The 25768-nt window shown below is 56.2% G+C and overlaps 3 protein-coding genes across 11 annotated transcripts; 1 reads left to right on the top strand and 2 right to left on the bottom strand.

The window, feature by feature from the left end:
• The first annotated feature begins 695 nt into the window (after positions 1-695).
• Positions 696-4040, top strand: SMPD2 (sphingomyelin phosphodiesterase 2). Of its 3 annotated transcripts, none has more exons than XM_052702394.1 (11): positions 696-828; positions 1378-1454; positions 1843-1939; positions 2024-2100; positions 2164-2257; positions 2343-2432; positions 2691-2773; positions 2878-3010; positions 3092-3196; positions 3266-3422; positions 3634-4040. In XM_052702394.1, the coding sequence occupies exons 2-11, from the start codon at positions 1405-1407 to the stop codon at positions 3978-3980; spliced, it is 1233 nt and encodes a 410-aa protein (XP_052558354.1). In that variant the 5' UTR covers positions 696-828; positions 1378-1404; the 3' UTR covers positions 3981-4040. The 3 variants fall into 3 exon arrangements, with proteins under 3 accessions (XP_052558354.1, XP_052558355.1, XP_052558353.1); XM_052702395.1 differs by having other exon boundaries at positions 697-828; positions 1365-1454; XM_052702393.1 differs by lacking the exon at positions 696-828 and having other exon boundaries at positions 872-1454.
• Positions 4041-4746: 706 nt separating this feature from the next.
• Positions 4747-15370, bottom strand: MICAL1 (microtubule associated monooxygenase, calponin and LIM domain containing 1). 4 transcript variants are annotated; one of them, XM_052702383.1, is made up of 25 exons: positions 14845-15370; positions 12436-12504; positions 11931-12192; positions 11012-11219; positions 10821-10937; positions 10495-10749; positions 10159-10259; positions 9819-10076; positions 9347-9462; positions 9129-9255; positions 8716-8788; positions 8195-8345; positions 7936-8126; positions 7725-7834; positions 7592-7645; positions 7430-7507; positions 6992-7160; positions 6764-6870; positions 6192-6672; positions 6040-6110; positions 5841-5939; positions 5652-5745; positions 5477-5576; positions 5320-5393; positions 4747-5237 (listed from the first exon to the last, which is right to left on the bottom strand). In XM_052702383.1, exons 3-25 carry the CDS (start codon positions 12189-12191, stop codon positions 5107-5109), a joined length of 3426 nt encoding a protein of 1141 aa, XP_052558343.1. In that variant the 5' UTR covers position 12192; positions 12436-12504; positions 14845-15370; the 3' UTR covers positions 4747-5106. The 4 variants fall into 4 exon arrangements, with proteins under 4 accessions (XP_052558343.1, XP_052558341.1, XP_052558342.1 ...); XM_052702381.1 differs by lacking the exon at positions 12436-12504 and having other exon boundaries at positions 14845-15369; XM_052702382.1 differs by lacking the exons at positions 12436-12504; positions 14845-15370 and adding an exon at positions 12270-12399.
• Positions 15371-15639: 269 nt separating this feature from the next.
• LOC128090239 (inositol 1,4,5-triphosphate receptor associated 2-like) lies at positions 15640-22416 on the bottom strand. 4 transcript variants are annotated; one of them, XM_052702401.1, is made up of 15 exons: positions 22306-22416; positions 21164-21312; positions 20449-20495; positions 20055-20131; positions 19881-19935; positions 19565-19640; positions 19399-19426; positions 18685-18825; positions 18445-18576; positions 18101-18248; positions 17602-17654; positions 17056-17106; positions 16900-16976; positions 16686-16805; positions 15640-16429 (listed from the first exon to the last, which is right to left on the bottom strand). In XM_052702401.1, exons 2-15 carry the CDS (start codon positions 21277-21279, stop codon positions 16270-16272), a joined length of 1281 nt encoding a protein of 426 aa, XP_052558361.1. In that variant the 5' UTR covers positions 21280-21312; positions 22306-22416; the 3' UTR covers positions 15640-16269. The 4 variants fall into 4 exon arrangements, 2 of the variants coding, with proteins under 2 accessions (XP_052558361.1, XP_052558362.1); XR_008210878.1 differs by having other exon boundaries at positions 16331-16429; positions 16900-16972; XR_008210877.1 differs by having other exon boundaries at positions 16336-16429; positions 16622-16805.
• Positions 22417-25768: the final 3352 nt, after the last annotated feature.

The following is a 25768-nucleotide window of genomic DNA, read 5'->3' on the forward strand; positions in this document are numbered from 1 at the left end:
ATGGTTGGGTTACACTTCTGCAATTAACCCAGCGCTGGAATGCATCCTGCAGTGGGTTACTGTGTTTTGTAGGGTTGAATGAGTGGTGATAGGTTTGTAGAATTGTATGGGTTTACAGGGTTGATAACGGGTTTGTAGTGTTGCCTAGGTTGGTAATGGGTTCACAGGGTTGGCTGTGCTGGGTTGGCCTTGCCCTGTTCCCACTCTCCCCCTGCCCTGTCTCCCAGGCTGGAGGGAGAAGCCCTGCAGCATTGCTGGGTTCACTGACCCATATTTAGGGGATTGCAGACTGCTTGTGCCAGCATCAGGCATTGGAGGTCTGAGTGTGTGCTCTCAATAACAATCGCTCCTTACAGCTTTGCTTTCACTCCCGTGGCTACTTAACACCCGATCTTCTCCCATCGCAAGGCGACACAGAGGCCGTGTTCTAACACTGGCCATATTTCCTCTTTCTGTAAGCCAAACTGTCCAGCGTGGCATGACGGCACCCGAGATACTTATTTCTACTTCACCCAGCTCAGCTTGCACGCTGGAACAAAAAGAGTAGCGGGCTGCAGGGAGCAGCGGGGCAGCACCACCCGAAGGCAGTCTGCAGCGGCGCACCACGAACCGCCGGGGGACTCCGCGACTCCACTGACTCCGCGCACTGCCGCCCTCCCCCTAGTCGCTACGCACCGCCCTCCCAGGGCCGCTCCCTGCTGCCTTCCCCTTCCCGTTCCGCACTGCTGACTGCCGGGACTTGTAGTCCCCCGGCACGGCACCGCAACCCGACCTCAACCGGCACGGCACGGCAACCGGACCGCAGCTGGACCGGCACACACGCACCAGGTGCGCTCCTGATTTTGCGCCGCGCTCCGGCACCGCGCTCTGCTCCGCTCTCACCTGTTGCTCCTCGTCCCGATTCCGCCGCCCGCCCAGTGGCATCGGCCCGGGCTGAGAGTTCGGTGAGAGCTCGAATGGGAGCTCTGGGCCGGTTCAGGCGCTCAGCGCGGCGGCGGGGAACGTGCACATGGCTCTTTTATTTTTTCTTTTTCCAGTTTTTAAAACTCCTTTGTGTGACGCGCAGTGGGACGGTGGAGTTTGGCTCGGGTCAGGGTCCGTTCCCCATAGCTCTCCATAACTGTTCTCATGCTTGGGGCCGTGCTGTAGCACTGTGGTTAAAGTCTATCCAGTGAGCACTGGATGGGGAGATGCCCCATCCCTGCCCCCACCCCTTTCAGCGCCCTCCCTGTCCCCATCAGCACAGAGCAGGTTTGGGCAGTTGGCTCCCTATTTTGGGGCAATTTGAGGTTCAGGGGGAGAGGGAGGGAGAGCAGGTGGCAGGCTGAGCATTGTGCCCTCTGTGTGGCTCTGTCACCCCAAAGCTGCTTGCTGCAGGACCCTCCAGTGTGCTGCTGCTGGGCAATGGAGAAGGACCCTGCACTGCGGCTCCGTGTCTTTGACCTCAACTGCTGGTAAGTGCTGAGCCTGGTGAGGCTGTGAGTATGAAGACATCTGCCCTAGGAGCACCACCTTCATGCCTGCTTGGCTGTCGGATCACACTATTTTCACAGCTCAGAGGGCAGGGCACTCAGCTGGGCTTTGTCCTACTCCTTGTCTGTTCCCCTGTGCTCCCCATTCTCCCATGTGGAAAGAGCCCTCCCTGTGCCCCCCAAATGGGGATGCGCTGCTTCACCTTGGAGGTGGGAAAAGCCATCCTCAAAGAGCCTCCCCTGCACATCCCTATTGCCCCAAGACCCTATCATCCCATCTCCCCCCACCTGAGTTGCAACCTGCCCCATACCCTCTTCCCCAATTTGTGTCCCCATGAGCCCTTATCCCCAGCTCCTCTCCATGGCTTAGGGCCATCCGTTACCTGAGCAAGCGGCGGCAGGAGCGCATCCGCCTCATCGGAGACCGGCTGTGCCAGGAGGGCTTCGACCTTGTCCTGCTGCAGGAGGTGAGCTCACTCATGAACTGATCGTGCCAGTCCCAGCCCACATGCTGAGCACACCCAGTCTCAGCCTATCGCATTGTCCTGCAGATATGGAGTGAGCGTGACTACAGTGACCTGAAGGCAAAGCTGGGTGTCTGCTGCCCCTTCTCCCATTATTTCCGAAGGTGAGAAGGGCTGGGATATTTCCTAGAGGGAGGGAGGTGGTTGTTCACTGTGCCCCCCTACAGTGGTGTCATCGGCAGCGGCCTCTGCGTCTTCTCCAAGTTCCCCATCCTGGACACACTGCTCTACCAGTACTCGCTCAATGGATACCCCTATATGGTGAGTGGGGTGGGTAGGGCACATGGCATCCACAGGGTGCTGCTGAGCTGTGCAAGGCTCTGCCTCCCCCCTTCCCCTTTGGCAGCTGCACCATGGAGACTGGTTCTGCGGCAAGTCTGTGGGTCTCGTCGTTGTCAGGATTGCCGAGATCACCTTCAACATCTATGTCACCCATGTGAGTACCTGAGGGAGACAGGTGGCTGCACCCCTCCTTTGCTGTCCCCTCTCTGGGGACACTGCTAAAATGCAGTGATTCAATACTGCATAGGGTGGGGGGACAGTGACCCCAGCTGGGCAGCACAGTGGAGTGAAGGTCCCAAGCTGTCAGTAGAATGAAGGCAGAGCCATGGGACCAAAGCATTGCAAGGAGCTGTGGAGCGGGATAGGTGCTGCATGGAGGAGATCATGGCTGCTTTGTCCCCTGCTTTTCCAGCTGCATGCTGAGTACAGCCGGGAGAAGGACGCCTACCTGCCCCACCGCGTGGTGCAAGCCTGGGAACTGGCACAGTTCATTTGGTGAGTTCTCACAGCTTGCAGCCAGGACTATGGGAGGGGTGCACCATGGGGTGCCCCCTCCCCCAGGGCTGAACCAGAGGGCTGAGTCAGTTCTGTCCCTGCAGCCACACGGCGAAGGCAGCTGATGTAGTGCTGCTGGGGGGAGACCTCAACATGCACCCTGGAGACGTGGGCATCCGGCTTCTGCGTGGCTGGACGGGACTGCAGGATGCCTTCACCGAGGCCAAGCACTTTGAGGTGAGTGGTGGCTCAGCAAGCACACCCCCTGGCCGTGTGCCCATCCTTGCCCAGTGTATGGCACAGGGCTCTTGTTCCCAGGGCTGTGAGGATGGCTGCACTCTCATTCCAAATAATTGCTTCGCTGTCAAGTCGGAGCTACAGCCCTTCCCATTGGGCATCCGCATCGACTACATCCTCTACAAGGTGACAGGGTCCCTCCATGCTGCACATGAGGCAGAGGACAGCCAGTGACCCCACTGCCCCCTCTCCCAGGCTATTTCCAGCTTCACAGTGAAGTGTGAAGAGCTGAGGACCACCATGGGAACAGTCCCAGGAATGGACATCCCTTACTCAGACCATGAAGCTGTGATGGCAGTGCTGTGCATCCAAAGGAGGGGACAGACAGCGGGTGTCACCATTGGCACAGCCAGTAAGATTTGGGGACACCACTGAGGTTCCCTTGAGGAACCAGTTTGAGGAAGCCAATGGGGTCCTGCATGCACTGGGGATACTGCTGACCACTGGCTTTGAAATGGGGAGGATATTATGGGGCACCCCTTAGAAGGAAGCTGACAGAAATATGCTGGATGGGGACCAAATGGGTGTGGATGGGTGTCACCCCCAAGCCCCTGTTCCCACAGTGCCAGCATTGGTGGAGGTGCTGAGTGAGGCACGGATGGAGGTGTGCATGGGACTGCTGACAGCACGGCGGCAGCGTTATTCCTCGGGCAGGATGGCAGTGCTGGCCATGCTGCTGCTGCTGCTACAGGCGGTGGGAGTGCTGGGTGTGCTGGGAGGGCTGGCGGCTGGGAAGCCCTTCCCTATTCTTTCCTTCTCTCTGCTGGCCTTCCTTGCCCTTGCTACCTTCCTCCTTGCTGCTGGCCTCCACCTCTTCCACAGCATCGAGGTGAAGATGCTGCAGGGCACCAAGGAGCAGATGGAGATGGCGATGCGGGGGCTGCAGGAACAGCCTCTCCCCTGCCACTGACCCGGCCCCATCCTGACCCCTTTTTTAGCTGAAGAAAATAAAAGAGGTCTTTTAACCCTTTGTGCCATGTCAAGGAGGTTTTATTCCAAGGCAGGGGGTTGCAGCAGAGTGGGAGGTGCAGAGCATCCCACACCCAGAACTCCCATACTGTAAGCACCACATCACTGTGGAGAACAGCTCTGCAGCAAATGGAAACCCTTTAAAGGTCCATGCAAAGGCACTGGAATTAGAGAAGCCCAAAAGGGCCAAGGAGGATGTGCCCTTTGTTCTGTGTCACAGATAGTGCCAGCCCTGGGCAAAATCCACTAGGAGAGCTGCTGGGGAAACATTGTCATCCCACATCACATTGATCCTTGTGGTGGATGGGGACAGTATGGATTTGGCCCCCAAAAGTGGTGATACAGGGCTATGGGCTCAGTCTAGTCTGGCCATTGGTGGCCCCATTTGTAGAGCAGATGTCAGGGATTGGGGTGGATGTTCCCATCTGGTATGGATGTCCTTGATTAGGATGGGTGTCCCCAGCTGGGATGGATGTTCTTGATTGGGATGGATGTCCCAGAGTGGCTTCCAGGCGCTGCTCCTGCTGCTGCCCCACCACATCTGGCATGAAGCTGCCACCTGCCCATGGTGGCCATGGGCCCTTGGGGTCTGGAGGGCATGGAGCTGTCACACACTGGGACTGAAGCGCTGTCTTGAGGAAGGCAGTGGAGCAGCTTGAGCACGAGGGGTTTTGCAGGACCAAAAGCTTTCGATGCCGCCAGTTCTGCCTTGTGGCAGCATGTGCCTGGAAGGGGACACAGCTGTGGGATCTCTTGCAGCGAGAGAGACTCCAGTTCCCTTATGGGGATTTTTCCTCCACTGGCAAATACTGGGCAGAGCCATGCAGCCCATGTATTTCATGTGCCCTGCAAATCTCATTTTCAAGCAAGCACAAGGCCAAGGCAAAATTAAGCTGGATGTGAGAGGCACTTCTTCTGTGCTGCCGAACGGGGGTGTTCCTTGCTGTCACCCCCTCCATAGCAAGTGGGGAGCCAGCTTCACCAAGGCAGCTGCCTGCAAAGCAGCTTGGGGTGATGCTTAGCCTAGGGAGGGGCACTGCTAGAACCTCTCCCACCATGAGAATCCTTCAGGGATGTAGCTCACTGAGCCGCTTCTCCTCCTGCATGTGGATGAGTGCGTTGCGCTTGTCCACCACCTTCAGCAGCTGAGCCAGGATCTGTTGCTCAGCTGCATGATCCTCAGGGGTCTTCAGGGCTTCTGTGGGAGTAGCAGGGGCTGCAGCATGGCTGGAGGTCCCCACCACACACAGCCGCTGCCCCCAGTATGCACAGACGCTTACCTTCTTTCTCTATGTACCAACGCAGCTCCCGGTCCAGCTGCCACTGCTGCTCCTCCAGCTTCAGCTCCTGTACCCTGCGGGGCAGAAATGGAGAGAAGTGAGCATGGGGCCAGGGGCCTGCGGGGAGGAGCCCATGCAGCATAATCCCCAGATCTACGTGATCATGAGGTCCGACTCCTCCAACATCAGGCTGTTCTTCTTCTGCACCAGGTACAGCAACTGGTTCATCCACTGCGTCTTCTGGTCAGCTGGGCTGTCTGTGAGGCAGGGCAGGGTGAGTGGTGTGAGTCCCTTCCTTGGGCACTGAGAAGCCCCACATACCAAATCCTCACCACTGTCCTCCCGAAGGAACTTCTCCAGCTTGATACCCTGCTGCTCCAGCTCTCGGAATGTCACCTCGATCTCCTCCAGCCGTCGCTGGATGGCCTGTGGGGTGTGGAGGGGTAGCAGGTGGCCAGTGCATCCCACTGCATGAGGTAAGGACAAGGATGGGAACTGGCCTCCACAGCAGGGCTCCCTACCTGGGCTTTGCAGAACCGCTTCATCTGTGCCTCCCGTGCACGGCGGTCCAGTGTGCGTTTCCAGACGGGGTACTTCTCTGTGCCCTCCACTATCAGGTTCTATGCAGGCACATGGGGAGGGTGAGGCCATTAGAGCCACACCTGATGCCTTGGTGTGGGACAGTGTGGGACCAGTGGGTTTGCTGCTGCCTGAACATACCAACTCTCCCACGATGCCCAGGTCTGAGCCTTCTTCCTCCTCCTCTTCCTCACTGTCGCTTTCTTCCAGATCTGTGTTCCCCCAAAGCACAGAACAGTTGAGGCACAATGGGGCCCAAGAGGGACCCTCAGCCCTGCTCAGCAGCCACCCACCTTCCTCCATGGCTGCTTCTTCTTCCTCCTTCTCCTCCTCCCAGGCCACCTGTGCCTGCACTCCTAGCATGGCCTCAAGTGGTGCCTGCAGCCGCAGCCGTGCTGGCTTGGGGGGAGGCTCAGCCTCTGTGTCACCCATGAGGCTCAGGGAGGAGAGATGGAGCTTCTCCAGGTCTGAGAGGATTATCTTCCTCCTGCCACCACTCTCTTCGGAATCCTCCACTGCCTTCTGAGGCTCTGTGCTGGGACCTTCGCTCTTCTCATCCTCCTCCATTGTATCCTCCATCCCCAAAGGCAGCAGCTCCCGCTCCACTATCTCACCAGTGCCCGTACTATCCTTCATTTCACCAGTGCCCACACCCTCCTCTACCTTGAGCTCCCCAGGTGGCTGTGGGGAAGTGGGTGGGGGTCCAGACTCCTCCTGCTCAGGGGATGCACAGGGGCTCCCAGCATCTGAGAGCACATGGTCAGTGACAGCATCCTAGACCCGCAGGGGTAGTGGAGGAGTGATGAGTGTGAGGCTATACCCAAACATTCCCTCGTGCTATTTGACCACATTCATGGCCACTTACCCCATCAGGTAGCATGGAAGGCTTGTCTGGGAGCAGCACTGGTGGCTCACGCAGGGGCAGCTCCATGCTAAGGGTGTCAGGGAAGTGAAGTGAGCAATAGAAGTGACCTGGGAGGATGGTGCAAACCACGCAATGAGCAAGCAAAGAGGTTGCAAAGAGAGTCAACCCCCCCCCCCCCCCCCCCCCCCCCCCGCGATGGCCCCCCCCCCCGGCTCCAAACACACTCACCGTCCTCCTCGTTGAAGGCGTAGTCTCCTAGGCGCAGCGTGGCCCCACAGCGCCAGCACTGGAAACAGCTGCGGTGGAAGAAGAGTCCCTCGGCGCTGGCCCGTTCCAGGATGTAGACGCGGCGTGCACAGAAGTAGCAGGCATCACTGCTTTCTGGGCGAACTGATGTCTGTGGGAGGACAGGACGGACTGGGGTAATGTGGGGTGACCCAGTCTTTGGGGTTGGATCGTGCTGGGGGCTCCTCTTGTAGAGGAGCTTAGCTGTTGACGCAGGGAGGAAGGGAGCTGCAGCGCCTGGCTCCAGAAAACCAGTTGGGTCAGGAAATGCTGTGGGAGGAGCCGGGAGCTCATGGGCGTCTTCTGACGCAGCCCGTGTGCCAGCCCTTGGCTTGTCCCCATGCACAGGAGGAACCCCCCAAGCACAAGGTGAGGACCAACCTGTGCGGGGTCCATTGTGGCAGCAGGTTGTGCATCGTGGTCGTTATTCACAGTATTTCCAGATGGCACTGCATCAATCTAAGGGCACAGCACCAAGCAGGGTTCAGTATTCCACAGGCTGCATCACACAGAGCATTCCTTTAGTATTCAGCAGGCACCCACCTCTGTGCTGTCCCTATTGCTCTTCTTGCCCTCAGCATCCTTCTGCACACTGGCCTGCCAACACAAATATGGGACTCAGAGTTATGAGGGATGGCTGTGGGGAGCAACATGGGGTGATGAGGGTAGTCTTCACCTGGGTATGCTTGTGAGCCAGGATGCAGTTCTTCTGCAGCTTGCTGAGAAAGAGGATGGCCCCTTTGGTGCCACAGGGGGACCGTGGCTTCTTGCTGAGCTTCATTGACGCTGCACAGAGGGGATGGGGACACGCTGGGGATGTAAATGGGGAGCACCCAGCTCGCCCCATGGAGGGCTCAGGGTGGGATAACCCACCCTACAATTCACACCTGGAGGAGGAGGCTTGAATGCTTCGTAGAACTGGCTGAGGTAGGTGATAAGCCCCAGGCGGTTGGGCTCAGCCATAGAGGCCATCTCAGCACTGGAGAGGATAGGCTGGATGCCCAGCTCCTGCTCTGCCACATCCAGCATCAGCTGGTGGGTGCGTATGGGGTCCTGTGGGTCCATGGCATCGAAATCCCTGCAGGGAGGGTGCATGTAGTCAGGGTGAGTGCTGTAGGGCGGGGATCTCTGGGGCTGGGCACTTACACCAAATGGGGACGAAATCGATGGATGAGGGCACAGAGAGCCAACCCGCTGGTCCAGGAGGATGTGAAGTCAGTCACCTCCACTCCATGATACCCATCTGTGCTATCCTGGCACCAGCGCAACAGCTCCTTATAGGTGTCTCCGCAGACAGCTGGGAAGGCAGCAGCACTCATGTCCCCATCCCAACCCAAGGACACCTCCGCAGAGGTCCCCCACCCATGGCATCATGCGTTAGGTGGGGACTTTATCATGCAGTGTCCCCCAGAGCTCAATCAATGAAATGAGAAAGCATCAGGAGGAGGGGAACAAACACATTCGAAAGAAAGCAGTGGGGTAGGAGCTGTCTCCACGGGGGCTGTGTCATAGAGAACGGGATGGGGATGCAGATATTGCTGGGAGGAGCACAGTGCCTGTATGGTTTTCAAAATGAGGGGGTGGGGAGGGAAATCAGTGCAGGAGCCACTCTGCCGTGGCCTGCAGGAGAGGTCCTGGAGGTGGGAGGACCATAGGGCCACTCATACCGGTGCTGAGCCTGTTATCAATCTTCTTCTCGTGGTCCACTTCCACCTTGCCTATGAGGTAGAAGTCCCGGACCTGCCAGGGGGGACACTCAGGTCACTAATTGCACCCAACCAATGCCATCAGAGCTGGCATTGGCAAAGGGGACACCCAGACACCCCCCTTCCCTTCACCACCCAGCTGCCACAGGAAATGCGTAGCACACGTTGAGGACCTACGGCTGTGATTTCACACCCGTGGGGGACAGGGGACCATGCCAGTTAGGAGGGGACCATGTTAACTGATGGCACACAACTGGTGTCACCTCACTGATGGGTACCAAGCTGGATGGCTGCTGTCTCTCCCACCCAAGCATGATACCCCTGGGCTGGGAAGTGGAGAGCTGATGCTCTTCACCCATACTTCAGGCCAGTACCTGGCTGGGTCTGATAGCCTGCAGGTTGAGGTTGGGGTAGCGTGTGGTGGGGTCGATGCTGTACTGTGCCACGTTCTTGTTGGTGTTGTCCGGAGAGGTCTGCGACAGGCGCTGGTAGATACTCTCCCTGGGCACAAGGGGATGGGGCTGGGTGTCACATCCACCCTCACACCTCCCCAACACACTGAGCACGCAACCATTCCAGGGTGGACTCTCACCTCTCTGCCAACACCTCCAGAGGAGGTGTCCCGGCCGCCCACCGCCGCACCATCCATGCTGCATCGAAAGCGGCCAGGAAGCCCCGAGCCACACCGGTGCCCAGAGGCCAGAAGGGCTGTGGAGAAGAAGGTAGAGGGGTGGGGATAGGGATGGGGATGGAGCTGTGCGGCCAGTTGGGGTGGCTGGGAGGAGGCAGGGAGCAAGCAGGCTTGGATGGAGATGAAAGCCGGGAGAGGTGGCGAGGCATGGACAGAGGGAAAGATAGACATCTCCTCCCCAGCTCCATGGCTGCATAGATGCTGCTGCATGCTAGGAGGAACTGGGCTGCATCCCAACCATCTCCGATGGGTGTGGAGAAGGGATAACCCATCCCCATCGATGCATCTTGCTACCAGCAATTTGGGTATGTGTCCACGGGGATAGGGTGCACTGAGCAGCTCATGAATAGGGAAACTGAGGCACAGTGCTCACCTCCACCAGGCAGTCACCCACCAGCCCCAGCAGTAGGCGTGCTCCGTTGTGCTCCCGCACCAGTGCTGCGTTCTCGGAGCGTGTCATGCAGGTGAAGTCAAACATGTCAACGTCTGGCTGGTTGCGATGGTTGAGGGCGAACTCCAGCTCAGGCAGGCAGTAGTTGGTGGAGAAGTTGGCGGCCTCCTTGGCATAGCTGAGCAGTGCATCCCAGTTCACGTTGTCTGGGGACAGGAGGCTCTCAATGTCCGCTTTGTCCTACAGGGATAGGTGGGTCCAACCAGGATGGGAAGTGGCATTTGTCCCCATCCCAGTAGTGGGACAAACCCACTCGCCTCACCTGCAGGATGACGCCCTTCTTCAGCAAGCTCTGCTTCTTGGCTGTCATGACGAAGTAATGCGTATCATCCTTGTAGTAGACAATGTTCTCCAAATCAATCCCTGGTGATGAGGAAGGAGCTGAGCTGAGCTGAGCAGAGCTGAGCTACCAGTCATCCTCACCAGTAGGATCACTGTGTGGGGATATGTACCCACCACAGGGTGCACATTTGGAGCAGAACCTATGAACGTTATGGGGCCACTGCATGTCCCCACCAGTGTGGTGACCATGTGGGGACATGCACCCACGATAGGGTGCACACCTCAGGACCCCCCCCACTGACCCAGGACCACCAACCTGTTTTGTTGTAGAGGTTTTGGAAGAACTTCTGGTTGTAGATCCGGGCCACGCCACTGATCTCAGCTACCTCCACCTCTGCCTGGCTGTAGCGGTTGATGAAGTTGGTGGTGATGCCAATGGCCAGCTTGCCCCGCATCTCCTTCCGCTTGAAGCCTTCTGGGACAAACTTGCCTCCCCCAGCCGAGATGAGGACATCAAACTCATAGTGGCTGAGGGGAGAGGAGCTGGGCTGCAACACAGCCCGCCAGCCGCCTGCGGGACAGGGGAGTCACTGGGGTCTGCTTGTATCCCCAAGATGCCACAACCCTACAGCCATGTCTTACCCTGTCCAGCTGCTTTGCCTGTTGGAAGCTGGAGGCCTTTAAATTCAACCTTGGTATGCACCTCCACACCCAGCAATAATGCCACCTTCAGCAGGATGAGCTGCAGCTGCCGGATACCTGCAAGTGGACACAGGAGGAGTAATGAGAGCTGCACTACCTGCCCAACTCTGGGGTGCACCCAAATCACTCACTGATGTGGTCCAGTGTGCCAGTGCAGAAACGCCCGTAGAACTTCTTGGCGCCCAGCGCCCGCAGATCATGGATGGTAAAGGGCCAGAGGTGCAGCACATTGTTACGGGAGAAAGAGTCACGCTTCTCCAGCAGCACCACACGGGCGCCAAGCAGCGCCAGCTCGATGGCAGTGCGCAGCCCACAGGGACCAGCACCCACCACCAGACACTGCAGAGGGGACAGATGGCATGATGTCCCCATGGTGTGACATCCCCGTGATGTGATATCCCAGCGATGTGTCATCCCCATGGTGTTACGTTAGGCTCAAGGCTAATCTCACCCTAATCCACTTTAAACCATTGCTCCATCCCTTCCCACTCCCCTCCTTCCTCCCCATGCTGCAAACAGGGTGCCATGTGGGGTGATATCCACCTCCCCGCAGGCTGAATCTTGCCTTGGTGTCACGGCAATGGTAGCAATTATGCATCAGGCAAGAGAAGGAACACACGCTTTCCCTCTCTGCAGATAGGGAAGTTTCGCTGGTAGCAGACCCAGTAATGAGACTGAACTTTGAACCGCTGTCAGGCAGGAAGTGACAGTGGGGAGGAGAGGTGACAGTGGGGAGATGGGGGAGATGGGGGAATTGAGGTCACCAGTCCCAGGAGGACACATGGTGTTGGGTCACTATATCCCTCCATTCTTTTGCAATCCCCACAGTGTGGATAGGATGGACACTGCCAACTGAGCAGCACCAAAGTGGCTTCGTGCCATGGGAGGACATGGGGGCTAATTAACACATCAACCCACTTCAAGACATTAAACTGCATTGCCATTCCAACTGGCACATCCTGCACCCTCCTCCAAGGACATCCCAAAGGATGTTCCCACTCCGTGGACACAGCATAGGGACCCAACCTCACATCCCACAGCCACCTGTACCTTGGTGCGGGTGCAGGCAGTGCCCTGGTCGTAGTCCTTGTGTCCTGCTTTCTTATCCAGCTTGCTCCACAGAGCCTTGGCACTCCAAAAGTTGAGGGCAGTCTTGAGGCTGTGGTACAGCTGCAGCCCATTGCCCCGCAGCCCCAGATGTTGACACAGCTCCACAAAGCAGCTCAGTACCTCCTGGCACTGCCTGGCGCGTACGAAGTGCTCAAACAGTGTGTGGGCTGGATTGATCGGCTCCTCATCGGGTGTAATCATCCTGGGGGGACAGCAGGGATAAGAGGAGGACCCCCAAGTGCCATCCTCCAGTCCATCCCTATAGGGATGCTGCAGAACCTGGGGTCTCAGCACAAGGTTTTTTGCAGCACGGGGTGCAGTAATCTTGATGATGGTGACACTAGAATCATGGCCCTTTCCGGCTGCACCCAGTAAGCCACGGTGTCACCGTCCAGGGTGACGTCAGGGAAGGGGACGGCTGCAACTTCCTGTGTGCTGTGTATACCTGCAGCGAGTGAGAGCACTGTTTCGGAGCAAAGATACCGCTTCCTTCCTCTTGTTGGTGAGGTCCCAGCTGCAGGGACAAACCACAGTGCCCCAAGAACAGTAAAACTACTGCTGGGCAGGAAGGGGCAGGACCCTGCTGCCCTGGTTTGAGAGCAGGATTTACTCTGTGACAGCCCGGCAAGGTGGAAGCTGCCATCCTGGAGGCAGACGGAGAGCAGAGGAAGCAATGTTGGGAAACCAAAATTAACCAAATGACACACAGACAGTCCTGGCAGCATGCAAGAAGATTTCCACCACAGCTGGGGTGTAGCACTCCCCCAAAACCCTGCCCTTGCTCAGCATCTGCCCAATGCTTGCTCACTGATCTCCATGCACCTCTCCCCAGACCTGATGACACCACACTGCTGTCCCATGCCACAACTAGCACCAAGCTCTGCCATTTCCATCCACCTCCAAACCATGGGACTGGCTGATGCTCCCAACCTGGCAGGAGAAGCAGCATAGTGGAAGTCTCATCCTGCTGCACTGCTCCTCAGCTGTTCTGCTCCCTCTTTGAACAGTGAGCATTGCCCTTGCGCTGTGCCCCAGCTCCCTGAAGCTCTCCAGCCTTACCAGTGGGAAACAATGAATTTGAAGAGCTTGGGGAAACTGAGGCATCCTGCCCACAGCCAGTGGTGTGGGGCCAGGGCCATGCCCCATGCCAGGACAGCATTTCACTACAGTGCTTTGGCTCGGCAAGGAGGAGGCAGAACAACAAGCTCAATGTTACTTTGAGTTTCCTATGGAAACGATGCTTGTGCTAGCAATTCATGTCCCCTTTGGTGTGCTTGAACCCCTGTACAACAACAACTTTTAGCAGTAGTCGGAATCACTCTGGCTGCTCAGTTCCTGCAGATTTGCTGCCACCAAAGGGGGGGCAAGGCACTGAGCCTCCGCCTCTGCACTCCTCAGATGAAAGCACAAATACTTTGTTCATTTCTTCCCTTAAAGGCAGAGAGAGGAGGTGGGTTTGTAGCCAGTCCTGACTCAGTCCAGGACAACTCTGGTTGGAGCAGCTGCAGAAATGAAGCTCATAGGGAAGTCATCCAGCACCAGTGCATGCGGAGCAACCCTGGAATGGGGGTGCTCATTTGTGCTGGTGGGGGTTTCCCCTTGTCCTGACTCATGGGGATGCAGAGGGGAAGCAGCCCCAGGGTGCAGAACTGCTGGCAAGTTCACATCCTCCGGCACATGGAAACAGGGTAGGGAAGGACAGAGCAATTGCAGGCTGGGAGGGCTTCCAAAAGCACAGCTTGGCAGCTGGACCTCTCCCTCCTGCTGAGCGTGCTCCCAGCACAGACTGGTATCAGCCCAGAGTACCCATGGGCCAGGCTCTGCAGGACTACCATCAAGGCAGGATGCTCTCTGCCAAGGGTTTATGAAAGTGGGTATCAAAACCCCTTGGGATGCAGCAACCTTGTGCAGACCCTGGGGGGGTCTCAGCCACTTGCCGTGGTAGTGAGTACTTCTCCGGTACACTGTGGGATTGTTCTGCACAGGGGGTCCATAAACCACATCCTGACCACATCCCCGAGAACTTGGGAAAAAGACAACACTCAGGGGCACCAGCGCCCTTAAAAGTCTTCTGAGCTCATGGGGCTCAGCCATGCCGCCCACTGAGCACCAGCCCCTCAGGCTGCACAGAGGTCACTGCAGCCAAGGGAATGGGACAGCTCAGTTCCTTGTCTAGGACAGCACTGGTAGTGCTACCAAGAAGCTGCTCTTGCTTGGGCTGGGGCTGAGATGGCTGCAGGCATAAATAACCTGGAGTGTCCTCTCCTCTGGTCTCTCACTGCAACAGGGGGGTAGGGTGGAGTGGGATGCCCAGCAGTGCTGCTCTGCAGCAGATGTACCCTGGAGGGACAGCAGACTTGCAAACCCCAACTTCAATTGGCAAAATGTCCCGGGGGCTCCTGCACACCAACTGAGCATCTTCCCCCTGCACCCAAGCAAGGGGCCAGGATGGGAATAAGCCTCTCCCTTTGCAAAGCTCTTCCTGCTCCATTGCTCTTGGTACTAGGAGCACTGGTGGGACTGGGAAAAGAGTGCAAGACGAGGGGACTACTCCCTTTTCCCTTAGTCCTGGTGGCAGCAGAATGTAGGGCTTGGCAAAGTGAAGACCAAGGGGAGACTCATGCAGCCCAGCATCCCAAAATAACCCCCAGGGCTTCAGCAACTTACAGTACATCAAACCGGAGCGATGTTTCCGGTGCCACTCACACAATGCGGGCCCCCTTTTACCCACATTTTCCTTGGAGCAGGAAACAGAGCTGGAAGGGGAGGAGAGGGGGGGGCCGGGAGGACAGCAGGGTGACCCCTTACATCCCCCTACGCACCAGGGATTCTCTGCCCATCCCCTCCCACTCACCTTCAGGTCTGCGCAGTGCGGGAACAGCGCAGAGATGGGGCTGGATGAGGGTTGAAAGTGGTTCCGGCCACCCGGTTCAATTCCTCCTGGCTACTTTCCTTCTGACTTTGTTCCTTTCCTCTCTTCTCGACTCCTTTCCTGCTGGAAGGCGGTGCTGGGATCCCAGCAGAGGGGACAAAACGGGGTCTGCCCCGTTTTGTGCTGCCACAAATTGTGCTGCAATTGTGGTTTTGGAGAGCGGTGACGAAACAAAACGCTTTGCTTTTCGTGCTGTGCTTCCTCCCCGCCCCCAGAAATAAAGCCTAGAGCCCAGCAGCCAGGTCCTGCCCTGGGTGGGAGGGATTTGCTCAGCCCCTGTCTCTAAATGAACCAATAGTGTCCCCAAGCAGTGCCACTCGTGGAAAATTTTGGGACAGCACTTCCACCTTAGCTGAAGGGCCACAGGGGGATGAAGCTGCCCACTCCCCAAAGATTGACCCCAACTGGGTGGATTTTAGGATTTCCCAGCAGTGAACTCCTTGGGTTGCTGCTGTCTGCTCACCCCATGTCCCTAGTGATGGGGCTGGTGGAGCGGTGACACATGGTGACAACCTGCCACGAGGCTGCAGTGACTCAGGGACATGGGGCAAGGAAGCACATAGGGACCATGAGTCATGTGCAACAAGAAGGGACAGGTGTCCCAGTGTCTCCATCCTTCCCAAGAGTCCTACAACAGGACCATCACCCATGGCCCCACTGCTTGGCTGGGCTGGCTGGAGTCCCCCAACCCCATGCAAAACCCCCAGAGTTCACCCATGTTTTGGAGGTGTGGATGCAGAAATGAGGTGCCTGTGCAGAACTGGGGCTGGTGTCAGCCATGGAGCTGCTTCTGACAGCTCCCTTTGTGAGTACTTTGTTCTGCTACAAAGAGGTCGAAGTGCTAATCAGTTCCTTCCAGGTGTAGGTTTGTCCCTTGGGGGGACAGATGTAGAGAATTAGCATACATCTTAATTAAGGCAGAAAAGGAACTGGAGGTACAGATCCTTCCTCTCCCTGTGTGCCCATGCTGGGGTTGAGGATGCAGGGGAAGGTGTGGGCATTCCTTACAGTGCAGGGACAAAGGGAGCATACCTGAGACACAGCCCTAAAGCAAATCCACGGTGGTCATGGGCACTGTCCCCAAGGGAAAGGGGACATGCAAGGGACATCCTTGTATCCCTCATTGTGTTATTAGAACCAGGAAACTCTCACAGGGCTGCAGGCTGATGCAGCTTTATGCCTCCAAGCTCCAAGCACAGAACGTCGCCCTTTGCTCCAGCATCAAAACTCCCCATTTTTTTTTCCTCCAATTTTATTTTTCTAGGGTCTCCGTGGTTTTGGGGGGAGAGCAGGGAGGGAGGAGGGGGAAAGAGTGTCAGGAGGAGCAGTGATGGGGAGTGGGTGCAGCTAAGCTTTGGGTGATGCTGAAGGCTGCAGCCGCTGCAGCTCCAAAAGATGGAGAAGGAGGAGGAAGGCAACGCTCAGGAGAAGCAGGCAGAACACAACCCAGTAGGGCTGTGAGATGAAGAGCCACGGCTGCCACAGCTCCACAGAGGACTCCTTGGACCTAAGGACAAGGCAATAAGGGACATCCTTCACCCAAAGGGCACAGCACTTGTCACAAAGCAGGGACAAGATTTAGCCCAAACCTGGATGAAACAAGAGTGAGGAAGGCACAGGTGACTCACGATGCATGGGGAAACTGAGGCAGGGCAGGTTCAGGGGGACAATCACAAAACTCCATCTCCCAACGTCCCACCTCCATTCCCACATGCTGGCAGCACTGGGACTGCAGAGCCCCAGGGATGAAGGGTGTTGCTCACATCATCCTGAGCTGCCCCAGCTCCTTGCCCCCTGCGATTGATTCCAACTGCTTGCCACCTGCTTCCACCACTAGCCCCTCGCACACCATCTTGCCCTGGCTTGGTGGCTCCAGTTTGCTCCTAGGGAGGGAGAAATGGGACACTGTACCCCATGGGATGGTGGCAGACAGAGCCGTGTGGTCCCCCCACCCTTCCGATCACCCAGCACCATTACCTCTGGGTACTGGTCTGGTGTTGGGCACCCTCAGGCCCGCCAGCCAGGGTTGCTCGGCCATCCACGCCAGAAGCTGGCTGGGCACCAAAGGAGGGAACATGAGCACCCAGACCTGATGGTACCGAGTCCGTCTGTCTCCATTGAGCATGTCCTTACCAAGAGCTGCTTTGGGATGACAGCAATGCTGACTCGGCGGCGTGCAGATGACTGTGGGGAACGGAGGGGATAGGGTGAGCACAGTGCTGATCTCTCCCCGCATTTCCCAACCCCAGTGTGAGCAAGGGACAAGGAGGAGGAAAAGGGATGCTGCCAGCCTCCCATCAGTAGGTGATGAGAAGAAGGGGCGTCAAAGCCAAGAGCATTGCGCCTGTTCCTGCTGTGCCAAGCAGTGCCACCTAACCCCTCCTGAGCGCTCCCCTACCTCATGAGCTGTAGGGGAAGAAGAGAAGAATTCAAGCTGGAGCTAGAGAGCAGCCTCCTCCCCGTCAAGCCCTGCAACGCAGAGGGACTGCCTGAGGTCTCCAGGCCAGCAGCTCTCCCCTACATTTTGTCCCGGTGCTTCTAGCAAACCTTGCCTACAGCAGTGGCTAAGAAGAGGGATGCTGCCCTGGGGGGAGCAGTGCTTGGGTATAGCAGGGAGAAGGATGTTTGCAGGGCATGAGGTGGTACTGGGAGTTGGGAGGCGTGCTGTACTGCCATTACCTGCTGGAAACCTCGCATCAGGGGATGAGGCCTCAGCCGCTGCTCTGCATCATCTGGAAGAAAAGAGAAGAAGCCTCATGTTGCCTCCAGAAAGAAAAATGGGGCTGACGTGCAGGCAATCATGAATGTCCTTCATGTTGGAGGCAGACAAGACCACATGCTCTCGGCTTGACATAAGCCACAGGTGTGCCCAACCAGGGGGAACTGCTTGTACACACATACTGTGCACGGGGTTTGCAGGGACAAGGCGCCCTTTGTGTGCCCCCACTCTGAATTCCCCAGTGGTCTGCAGAAGAGCCAACAGCACCTGCTCCCACTCTGTGGCTGCTGTTACATGCACCCCTCACATTTGTCATCAGGTCTGGCAGCTGCAGCCCCAGCTGTCATCCACCCCCGGTCCCCAGCTGATGGCTCCACAGCACAGGATCATGCTGTCTACAGGGGGGGGTTAGAACTGAATTCTGCAGTGTTGCCTTCCTCAGGGGTGAGACCACCTCACCCTGGGTCTCTGCCAACTGCCGGTTGCGGGAGTTCTGCTGGATCAGGCACTTCATCTCCTCTAGCTCAGCGTGCTCACGCAGGTGGTGCCTCTTCAGGTTCTCCACATGCTGGACCATCACCTCTGCTGCTCGGCTCATCCGTGCCTCCTGTGTCCGGGAGGACCAGCCATCGGTTCCCAACGTCCCCATGGACGATGCCCCCCACTAGCTCTCTCTGGGTGCAAATCATCCCCTTCCCACTCCCAGGACACCCCAGTGTGTGCCAACAAAACCCACAGGAGCACTGGGAGGAGGAAGCACAGCCCCCAGCGATGCGTTCCCAGCACCTCCATTTCTCACCCACCTGGTAGACAGCTCCCAGCTTCTCTGCAGCACTGGTGGCACGCTTGATGGCAGCTGCCAGCACAGCCAGGCTGCACTGCAGCTGCTCCAGCACCTCCTTGCAGCTCACATCCATGCAGGATGCAGTCAGCCTCTGCAGGGGGAGAGCATGGATCTGCTGGAGCTGGAACTTGGAGTTGCCCAAACCCTTCTATAGCTGGAGATCCCCAGCAGACGTCAACCCCCTCCAGTGCCCAACTACCTCCAGGAAAGTCCGGCACTGCCCCAGCTCCTCCTGAATGTTTTCCTCTGCTGCATCTTGTGCTCGCTTCTCCACCTGCACTCGTTGCTGCAGGGTGAACATGTCGCAGCGAAACGCCAGGGCGAGGTGGGCAAAGGCTGCCTGTAGGCAGGAGGGCAAAGGACTGGGACATGAAAGGGAGGCCGCCGGGGCCATGCATGGCTGTCCCCAAGACACAGCCAGACTCCCTTTCGTGGGCCATTGGGCAGTGCTCCATGAGGACCATCAGCACTGTGTGTCTCCAGTGCTCATCAGGACACTGCACACTGGGGGCAGACTCTGTGAAATGCCACAAGATGGGGACATCCCCTGGCAGCCAACAATGCACTGGAATCCCAAGGCCTTCTGGTACTAGGATGTGGTGGGCAGACACCAGCTCTTGCTGTAGGTCACGGTTGGCATGCAGGGCAGCAGAGCCTGACTCAGCCCTAGCACTCACAGAACAATTATTTTTATGATGAGGCTTCCACTGTCTCCCTGCTCAGGGAACTCAAGGAAAAATTTGAGGGATTACTGGGTGCTCATCGTGCTACAGAAATGGAGCTGAATCCAAATGGCAACTGCATCACTGTCAAGGGACTGCAGATCCTGGGAGCAGGACACAGTCCCCCAGCTGGGATTCAGTAGAACATTGGTCTCTTTTCCCCTTTCCCTAGCCCACCTGCAAGCCCTCACCTCCACGTCCTGCTCCGTCAAATTTGTGCTGCAGAAAGAGAACAGCTGTCAGAGCTGGAGGCACAGTGCGGACTGCATGCCAAAATGCCCTTGGTCCACCTCCAGGGGTGCCTCAGGACCCCAGTTCTGCAGCCTCCAGCAACGACGCAGCCAGTCACCCCTTTACCTGTGCAGTCCCAATTTCTCCAGCACTGAGAGCTCACTGGGGAAACTCGGCAGCTGCTCCTCTGGGGTTTCTCCATCTGTGGGGAGGACCATATGTGGGGGCTTTTGCTTGGTCTTCCCTCCTCCCTCTCATCCTCCCATACAGGTGCTAGTAGGGTGGGAACGCCCCAGCACTTCTTCCAGGAGGGACGGTTCCCATGTCCCCATCAAGGAAGCTGAACCCTGTCAGGCCACACAGTTCCCATACTTGTCCCCAGTCACTTCATGCTCCACCAGAAGGGCATCCAGCCTAGGACATGACATGGTGATTCACCCACCTTCCTCAATCCCATCATCATCTCCAGTGCAAAAAGCCAGCTCCGTGCCTGGTTCCTGCAAAAGGGCACTTTCAGACCAATCCCCTTCCTGGTGCTGAATGGCATCCCCCCCCCAAAAAAGCATCACTGAGTAGCTCTACAGTCCCAAACCCATTGCCCTCCTGTCCTCTTCACCTCACTGACGCTCTCCATGCTCTCCTTGCTCCCAGCCAAAACCCTATCCAGGTGCTCCTGGGGACTGATCATCCTCCCTGGGGACAGAGAGAGGTGGCAGCAGTGTGGCAGCATCCCCATGCCAGCCTTAAGATCCCCAGAACATCCAGGATGCTGGGGAGCGTGGGCTGGCAGGTATCCCCCAAAGTATCCCTCATGGGATTAAGGATGTCCCCATCATTCAGGAGGAGCTGTTGGAAAGCAGATAAGGGTCGCAGGACTGGAGGGGACATGATAACGCAGGGAGGTGCTGCTGGGATGAGGGACCCCCACCCGGACCCATGCTATGCTGCCAAGGGAGAGTGGAGGCACAAAGCCGCTCCTTTTCCACCACCCCCAACCCAGATATCTTTACCTTCATCCGGAGCTGTGAGGAGCCTGGGTGGCTCTGCATGCTGCTCCCTACAGAGAGGAACTAGAGTAAACCCGAAAGCAACACTGGCAGGAGAGGCAGCATCCTACCCGCAGTGCCCAGGACCTTCGTCCTTTCTGGGCATCCTCTGCAGCCCACTCCATCCCCATTGTCCCTGGCATGGGCGTAGCAGCTCTCCCTGTGCCTAACAGCCCTTCCATTGCAGAGGAGCCAGCAATGAGTCACCGGCCTGCAGCAGTGCTTCTTAGCACATTTATTTTGTCCTGACTGCCAGGCAGATCTCACTGCCAGCTGGCCTCCTTGCAGGCACAGCACCAAAGCTGGCTTGTGCCACTGCTATGGGGACAGCAGGCTTTATCATGCGGTCACTCCCCCAAAATCTTGCCCCATGTTCACAAAGTTCTAGCAGATCCATGGAGCCAGGGATGCTGTAGCATCACAGTGCATGGAGACACAAGGGCTGCTATGCAAGCAGCAAATATGTCAGAGCCCAGCACTCAATTGGGGAAGAGTTTGCACTCCCAAACTTTGTTCCTGGCTCCAGGCAGAGCTCAGCAGCACTTTTCCCTCTCCTCCCTGCAATTTGTTCCTCAGGATCAGTGCCCAGGAGAGAAAGCATTGCTGCACCAAAACAAGGCTGAGCATTACATCTGGCACTGCCGTCCCTATCCTAACCCTACCAAACTGGTGCACATACCTGCTCTGGTGGGGGCTCTGCCAGCTGCCTCTGCACTGTTTCCGTGCCACACGCCCCTGGGCTTGTCCCTGCACCTCTTTCCCTGCTCCCAGTGAGGTGTCCACCCGTGGCTTCATCTGCACAGCACAGAGGCTCCGGGACCAGTACACCTATCATGAGAGACACGTATTAGCCATGCACAGATGGGAAAACGCCTCTAAATGTTATATTTTTAAAATGTTTTCTCACCCAGCAGCAGTGTGGAGACATTTGTGGGTTGCAGGAGGATGCCGCTGGGATGGGCATTGGGAGAGGCAAGCGAGGGATTTACATCAAACCACCTCTGTGCAGCGCTTAGGATGGGCATTCCCTTCCACCACCCGTTTCCCACCTCCCACCCATGATTTCCAACATCAGCAGCACGACCCTCACCCCTCCGTGGGATACATTTGCACTCCCTGCCTGGTGCAGAGAGGAAGCAACCTGGGCTGGGGTCATCCCAAGCATCCTGGCAGGCAGGCTCCTGTGCAAATAAATGCATGGGATTCCCACATCCCTTCTATAAGTAAGCTCAGGTATCTCATTTGAGTTATTTTCCAATGTTTAAACAACAGAGAGAAAGATGGCAGTAAGCCCAGAGAATCCCTGTCGGTCCCAGGAGCTGAGCCTGAAGAAATGCAGCTATGGGGCAGAAGGAAATTTATTTCTTTTTTTTCTGTTTATTTGTTCTGGTCAGGATACAAAATGAAGAACAGATTTAAGGGGCTGACTATGTGGAAAGCCTCAGCTGAGCCCAGCCATCCCCCTTCTCCCAGAGATCAGTCTTGATCTAGGAATATCTAACAACTTTCACATGCATTGGGAGTTGTCCCCAGAACCTCTGCCTAGGGATCCAGGAACCCCAAAAAAACAAGCAAACTCATCCCATCAGTGAGCATCAGTTTCATCCAGAGGGGTAGTCCCTGCTGCAAAGCATCAACTCTGGGACAGTTGTGGCAGACCCTGGAGCCTGCTGCTTTACCCCATCTCACCCACCCCATATCTTTGCTCCATAGCGGGAAACACTGAGTGCAGTTCATTGAGCAGCATAGCTTCAGTAACACCCAGGCAGCCCCGCTCTCCCTTGGCTCACTGACTTCACCAAATATTCCCCAGGTCATTACCTGCCCGAATCCGTCCCAAAAGGCCCCAGCTCAGTCCCAGTCCTCTGCGCAGTCAGGACCCTGGGGATGGGAGCCAGGGCACCAAGCAGTGCACACTGCCAGCAGCACAGCAATTGCATCTGTGGCAGAAGGAGCTGCCAAGGGAACAGCTTGAAGGGAGAAGGCCTTTAAAGGACATGCACGAAGCAGTCAGAGTTCCCCATGCAGGGCCAGGCTGGGTGCTGCACAGGTGGCCTTTCATCCCCTGTATGGGGGCTAGAGGGGAAAAGCTGAGCCTCAGCACCAGTTGGAAGTCCCCACACCTTCACACAGGGCGCAGCATGAAGATACACCAGGACAGCTTGTATGTGGTGATATGGGGAAGCCCCATCCCTTCTCTCACCCTGTTTCACCTCAGTCATCAACCTCAATGACCCTTTCTCTGCTTGACCTCTTTGATCAAATCCACTACATCCCCAAAGCTGCTTCCTTCCCTAAGGAGCTTACGTGGAGTCAGACTTGATACTCAGCACTACAGAGGACCAGCCTGCAGGCAGGCAGGCACTGTTGTCTCCTTCATCCCATGTCCCCACTGCAAGTCTTTGGGGGTCTGCCAATCTTCAAAGCTTTCAGAGGGCAGCCAGCAAACAGCATCTCGTCATCCGCAGCAGGGCTGGCCCAGCTTTGTACTAGCTGCTGAGAGCTCAAGGGCTCAGCCTCACGGCCACAGAGCAAACAGAGCTGGGAGAGGCCACTAGCAGCTCTGAAGCAGAATCTGGGCTGTGCCAAAGTAGGATGGAGCCTGAACATGGCCATCAGCAGCTCTTATGGACACAGTTAGTGGACATGGGGTGATGGCTGGACTCTATCTCAGAATTCTTTTCCAATCTTAATGATCCCCCACCAAGATAGGTTGCGAATGCCCCTGAAGCTCCAGCGATGGATTTTCCCTCCTGGGGTCATCACTTTCTGCTTTGACCCGACCCCACAGCAGAGCTGATGAGAAATCATGAGTCACTGTATGGGAAGGAGAGCCCCACATCCCCAGCAATGCAAGCACTGTTGTGCATGATTAGCACCAATTAATGACAATTAGCATGTTATAAGCTCATACTGCCAGCTCCAGGAAGATACAGAAGCTCAGCAGAAGCTGCAGGAGTGTGGGAAATAACCACGGACATGCCAAAAGGAAAGCTGGCACTGCCACCCCCTCCCTTACACAGCCTTAAAATATCTCCCTCAGGATCTCCTCCCTTCCCTATCTCTCTATGTTAAGTTTGCTGCCCACCTCCAAGAGTTTCAAGGTGCAAAGAATGGTCACTTGGGCTTCTTTCCAGAGGAGGATTTGCAGTGAGCAGAGGACGTTGGTCTGAGCTGTGAGAGGATGCCTGAATTTTGCAGGGTGCAACTATGCAAGTCCAACCAGAGGTAGTGGAGCAGGTCTCAGAGCAGCAACATCTCTCCCATTCCTCAACATCAGTGCTTTCCCGGCTGCTCAGCAAGCATCTTCAAAGGCAGAGGAATGGTCCTGGTAGAGACAGGTTTACACAAGCATTACTAGCACACTTCTGGACACCTTCTTGCCTTCAAAAGCAGAGTCCCAAGCACCAAAGACCCCTCCTTTGGGCTGAGACCCAACTGGCAGAGCACCTGCACACTGCAGTGACATTCCCCTCCTCACTGCCTGGCTGCGTGGGTCTAACCTGTGTGTTTTGTTGCTGATGCTTTTTCTAGCCCAGCACAATGTCTCTTGAGAAGAGATTGTTGAGAACAGAGCCCACAGCCAAGATTTGTCTAGCAGAGCATGAGGCAGAGCAAGCAGAACATAAAAAAACAACTATCCCTGAGGACAGGCAGAGGCTGGCAAGCACAGGGGTTGGAGGACATGCACCCCTGCATTTACCAGTGCTTTCCCACCAGAACAGTTTGGGTCACGCTGGCCCCATCCCTGCAGGTACCCTCCTCCCCTGTGAGCAGCAGCCTGACACTGGACAGGCTCCACAACTTCTGCCCCTATATCCTGGCAGGTGCACAGCTGCAGAATGTGGCTTCAGCAAACACATGGACACATCACCTTGTCAGCTGCCCATGTCAGGAGAGAGCTTTACACAAGCAAAAGCAGCCTGGCTCCCCGCACACCAATCTGCTCAGAGAGAACAATGCAGAACAAGACCCCACCAGGACATCTCCAGCTCCAAGAACAGAGCAGCAGTGAAGGTCCCACAGCAGCTCATGGTGCTGACATCTTCCCCAAGCTCCTCTCGAAACTGCCTCAGCTTGTTCTCAGATGGCAGGGACAGTGATCATCTGGATTATCCACTTCTCAGCTTGGGAAGAAAGCTGTTCAGATCCACACTGGCTGCTGCTGCAAACATGATTTATGAGGTCAGTGCAGGGGCCTGGTCCTGCAACCAGCGTAAAACTAAACCCCAGCCCTTGACCATGACCAGCAAACCCCAGCGAAGACCAGCTCTGTCATGGTTTGGCTTGGCTTGGCCGAGTGTCCAAGACAAGGAGGCAAAGTGACACACATATTTATGTTCCAGGAGGGGGGCAGAGAAGGGAAAAGATAGGGAGATGAGCCTAGATGAGGAAAACAGCTGCAACAAGCTAAAGAAAAAAACCTTAGTTCACTAAATATAGTAGCAAAATATGAGATAAAATATAATACAATATGATTGCAATTGAAGCTAATAAATCATGTAAAATAAAAAGAAAATGAGAGAGTTTCCAAAACTGACATCCTTACTCTATTGCTGCAGGCAAAGCAGACAGGGAGCAAAGAGAGTAGCCTTGTGACTCCCAGTCAGCTTTGTCTTTCCTCCAAAAGGAAAATGGAAGCAGAAAAATGAAGTCTTCTGGGAACTGTAGTTCATGCTTCTCTTCTGGGACCAGGAGACTGGAAGTATCGTCAATCCACAGAAATGGAGCATTAACTCTTTAACTTTCAGGGCACTGCCAGATGTTATGATGTGAAATACTAATGGAAAAACATAAAACCATAAAGACAGTCTCTTCTCCTGAAGTCCAGGGAAGTTAACTTGCTGTGTCCCCTCGTTGCTGCCCTAAGGATTTTTTTTTTCTTTTTTTTTTTTTTTTTTTTTTTTTTCTGTTCCCCTTCCTCTTCCAACTTCGTGTTTTTCCCCTGTCGTCAAGAGGAAGAAGGAAAGGATCCCAGGGACTGCGCCGCGGGTCCGCGTCAAGCCCATTGGAGAAGTTCTTTGTGGTCTCTGCTGCCACCGCGTGGCCAAACCGGGGAACCGCTGCCGCCACTGCTCGGGGCAGCAGCCAGAACGACTCATGCGCGAGCCATGCAGAAGAGGAAAACTACGTTCTCGTCGCTCTGCACAGCTTATCTACCAATCACTACTATGCTCAGTCCTCCAGACAATAGTGCACAAGCACTCAAGTGATTAAATAGCACCCACATTCACCAAGCCTCTGCGGAGCGAGTAAGAAGTGAATTCTTGGACCTCTGGCTCAC

This window comes from Tympanuchus pallidicinctus, unplaced genomic scaffold (assembly GCF_026119805.1).
Source record: "Tympanuchus pallidicinctus isolate F22 unplaced genomic scaffold, pur_lepc_1.0 scaffold45, whole genome shotgun sequence".
In the NCBI taxonomy this organism is placed as follows: domain Eukaryota; kingdom Metazoa; phylum Chordata; class Aves; order Galliformes; family Phasianidae; genus Tympanuchus; species Tympanuchus pallidicinctus.